Below are 4,260 nucleotides of genomic sequence, written 5' to 3' on the forward strand. Positions count from 1 at the left end.
AACAATGACCCTGCAGTTCTTTAAATATCGCAATGAGTTATCAGTCAGGAAATTTATTCATCGGGACAGTGATATCCCTTTAACCATGTTAAATCCTCCAGCGTGCCCCAGTGTAAGTACATAATGGACAGGATGACCATGATGTGCATAATCTGGTGACTATTAAACCAGTAGTCAAACCGCCCAGGGCTGAAGCGCTCTGGCAGGCGGGAAATATTGACTAGGCCTCCTAGCAATGCAAGAATATCCATGGTGAGGTAGAGGCGAAGGGAAGTGGGGCTTCCTCTGCCTGCCCCAGTCAGACGCAACATAAAGAGAATGAAGCGGAACATCGCCTGCCAAACGAAAGATTGCAGGCGGTGCACGTTACTCTGCGCAGTGACAGCGCGGTGAACACCGTAGCCAGAGAGGAGGAGATATGCCAACATCGCCACACGGCGGGAGGATGGGTAACACAACAAAGTTATGTGAATGATTGGCAGAGCACCTGCAAAAAGAAAAGTGCATGGAATTCATTGAACCCTGGCCCTTGAAAGAAACAACAATCAGTGTCCCCTGCATGGTTGGCTGGTCTTCGCTGGTCTCCCAGCCTGGCTGAGCTGGTCAAGCTGGTTTTAGTTGGTTGATCAGCTAGTCTCCCAACCAGAAGTGGTCAAAATCCCTCTAAAACCAGCTATGGGCAGGCTGGAAGACCAGCTAAAATCAACCAACCAGGCTGGTTTAGCATTTATTTCACAGGTGACTGTAAAAATACAAATGCTTAATTTACTTGGTATATTCATGCAATACCATGAATGAGAAAGTGTTTTTAAAATCTACAGCGTACTGTAAAAGTCCATCATACAGTTTCATCCCTATTTGTGGCATATATTAATTTTCTTTAAAAAGTCTAGGTTATGTAATCTGAAGACGTGTTAAAGTCAGCTTGAAATGAAAAAGCAAACTATTTTGTAAATGCATGTTATAAACATGTGAGTGTTTGTATTGTAAGTACTTGAACAAATGTTTACTGTTTTATTCTATTTATTTTTTTAACTTGACCATCATGTCCTGGTGAAAACAACAGGCTTCTCTCTGGTGGCTTGTGAGACTTTTTCGATAATGCGCTGCACATGTATATACATGTTTACAATACAGAAGAAAATATCTTCAAAATTTTTGTTGATTCGTATTTAACTGATTCATATTCATGACTGTCCAGGGAGTTTCCCTACCTTCAGCCCGAGATGCTAGGCTTCATCATCCCTACGACCCTACATAGGACAAGCTGTTTGGAAAATAGATAGATGATGGATGGATATTTATGTAGCTGTATTGCATGAATATATCTGTGTAAGGAACCATCATTTTTATAGGCTCATCAATGAAGTGAATATAACAGTAATCTCTGTATAGTCCTAAATTTCATAGCTTACCTAGAGTGTTGACGAGACAGACGCCAAACATGTCGAAGCTCAGCAGTGTGTCATAAATAGGTGCCCCACCTTCATGGTTCATGAAGAGATGGTAGAAGACTGAAAAAACAGTGGGAGACAGACAAGCCAAATAATGCACCACTCCTATCCACCACTCATCGACTTCAGCCCATGGGATACTCAAAGGCAAAAACAGCAAAAAACAGATGAAGGGGACACCTGATGGACAAAACACAGAGAAGAGAACGTGCTACAATTTGAGACTGGTTTGATATGAGTGAAATTGATTACTGTGGTAAGAGTTGATACAATGAGCAAGCCAAATGTGTTCACCAACATTCTTAATACTAGTGTTTTCAACCAAATATCCCCTGTAAACTAGAGAAGTACAGATTAACGGAATAGTACACATTTCTTGATAATATTCCAGTAATATCCTGTGCTACTCCGATAGGATGCCACAATTTGCAAAAGTTTGTGAAATTTTATCCCTGCTAGATATTCCATGGTCAAGTCCAGAGAGGGGTGACCGGGTGCTGAGGAGCATGGTGCGTAAAAGTTGCTAATGCTCTGCTGGTTCAAGAGTTCCAAACTTCCACTGGCATTAATATCAGAAAAGAAAAAAGTGGGAGCTTCATGGAATGGATTTCCATTACTGAGCAACTACATGCAGGCCTCGCATCAACAAGTAGCCTACAATGCCAAGCGTTGAATGAAGTAGACTTTGAAGCAGAGGAAACATGTTCTGTGGAGTATGAATCATGCTTTTCTGTTTGGCAGTTTGTTGGGTGACTCTGGGTTTGGTTGATTCAAGGAGAATGTTACCTGTCTGACTGCATTGTGCTAACTGTAAAGTTTGGTGGAGAAGGGAAAATTGTATGGGTCTGTTTTTCAGAGGTTGGTCTAGGCCTTCGTTCCAGTGAAGGGAAATCTTAATTCTTCAGCATACCAAGATATATTGCACAATGCCATGCTTCTGGGAACCGTTTGGGGAAAGCCCTTTTCTATTTCAGCATGACTGCACCTCAGTGCACAAAACAAGGTCTAAAAACACATGGCTGGATGAGTTTGGGGTGGAAAAACTTCTCTGGTCCACACAGAGCCCTGACCTCAACCCCATCAAGCACCTTTGGGATGAATTGAAATTGAGATTGCGAGCTAGGCTTTCTCATCCAAAATCAATGCCTGACCCCAGAAATACATGGGCAAAAAAAAAAAAAAAAACATAAACATAATCTCAAAATCTTGTGGAAAGCCTCCCCAAAAGAGTGTAAGATGTTATAAAATCCCTGTTGGTGTAAGAATCAGGAGTCCCAATACTTTTGACTGTAATAGTGAACATGATATATCAAGCTTTTTTTGGCTTATACAGTACGATATAGAATATGGAGCTCAATAATTTAGAAATGTGGACTTAAACATTCCTCAGCCTGATGTGTCATATTTGATACATTTTAAAATGATTTAAAAAATGTATGGATAATCAGGGATATATTAAGTTGCTTCAGTCCAGTAAGTGTTCATCTTATAATATTACTAACGATATAGAAGTTATTTTTAAGTTTACTTTGTAAGGATTTCACTGCAAAAAGACACATGCACCACAACCTGAATGGAGAAAAAAAGCCTTTTACTTGCTAAAAATTATCAGTTGGATAACAGAAAGCATGTAGTAGATTATGAAATTTGTGTATCAAATGATATAGTAGGCTTCTAGGTTAACATGACTTTTTTAACACTGAGACATGCCTCAAAAATCCCAAAGAAAATCTATTACTTTTTTAAAAAATTGTACAAAAATTTCCACAATATTGGTCTCTAGAATCTTTACTGCACTTTTACCAATCACAGCAATTACACAGCATCACTTCCAAGACAGCAATTCCCTAACGAGGATTAGATGTAATCTCATGTAATGCTATTTACACACACTTCTGAAGCGTGTCACTGGGTGAATAGTGGAGAAAGTAGCTCCAAATGACATATTCTGAAGGTTCCCCTCCTCTTTAAGGTAACCACTGAATTTCCTTGTTTCCCATTAGTGGAATAATGCAGGCATTCTAAATTTAATTTTTACATCCACATAATTCATTTATATTCCCTTCGTTCCCTTGTTTTACAGCAGATAGTATGTTAAACAAATTCGAGCTGTTACAGTGCAAATTATGGAGGATATTTTTCATACCATGTGTATAGATGTTCCCAAATTCATTGTGCAGATAGAACAAACTTCGCAGACAGTCTCTGTAAGTGGATATAGGCCGGTATCCTGTCAGGACAAACTTGTTGAACTGAAGATGTGGCGGTGAATTCTTAAAATCCAGAAGTTTTGGCCCAGTAAAATAATCCATTGTAGGAAATGTAAAATATGCTCAGGTCTCCTTGACCACCTTCCTCACCTTTCCTTGGGTGGAAAGCCTGTAGTCCCTTCAAATACTTTAAATCAAGCTAGAAATGCATAGTTTCTAAGAACGCTAGCAAAAGTTGTAACTTTCTGGCACCAGATATCCATTGTCTCGGAAATACTCGCATGTAGAACTGCAGCAACTTGTTGCTTGCAAAGAAGCTGTGGGCCAATTTACTGCTACTTAGTGTCTTAGCCAATCAGCAGGCAGCAGTCAGACTCAGCAGAGGTCAGCTCATGGAAGATTACAGTTCCTTAAGTACAAACGCTAGCCTACTGGCAGACTTCAACACATGCTTTTTATTTCTTATTAAAATGTTGATATGATAATCCTAGTGCAACTTTTGGTGCTATAAAGTCCAAGGAAAGCTTCAAAGATTTAAACAAAGCTTAGATTTAGAGTTTATTTGTATTTATTCAAAACATACATTGCATTGCCAC

The 4,260-nt window shown here is 39.4% G+C and overlaps 1 protein-coding gene across 3 annotated transcripts; it reads right to left on the minus strand.

Annotated features, from left to right (window-relative positions):
- Positions 1–47: 47 nt before the first annotated feature.
- Positions 48–3,766, minus strand: paqr4b (progestin and adipoQ receptor family member IVb). 3 transcript variants are annotated; one of them, XM_058794418.1, is made up of 3 exons: positions 3,601–3,766; positions 1,416–1,634; positions 48–487 (listed from the first exon to the last, which is right to left on the minus strand). In XM_058794418.1, exons 1-3 carry the CDS (start codon positions 3,764–3,766, stop codon positions 54–56), a joined length of 819 nt encoding a protein of 272 aa, XP_058650401.1. In that variant the 3' UTR covers positions 48–53. The 3 variants fall into 3 exon arrangements, with proteins under 3 accessions (XP_058650401.1, XP_058650402.1, XP_058650403.1); XM_058794419.1 differs by having other exon boundaries at positions 1,416–1,519; positions 3,600–3,766; XM_058794420.1 differs by lacking the exon at positions 1,416–1,634.
- Positions 3,767–4,260: the final 494 nt, after the last annotated feature.

The sequence above is a fragment of the Onychostoma macrolepis genome, chromosome 12, assembly GCF_012432095.1.
Source record: "Onychostoma macrolepis isolate SWU-2019 chromosome 12, ASM1243209v1, whole genome shotgun sequence".
Taxonomy (NCBI): Eukaryota; Metazoa; Chordata; class Actinopteri; order Cypriniformes; family Cyprinidae; genus Onychostoma; species Onychostoma macrolepis.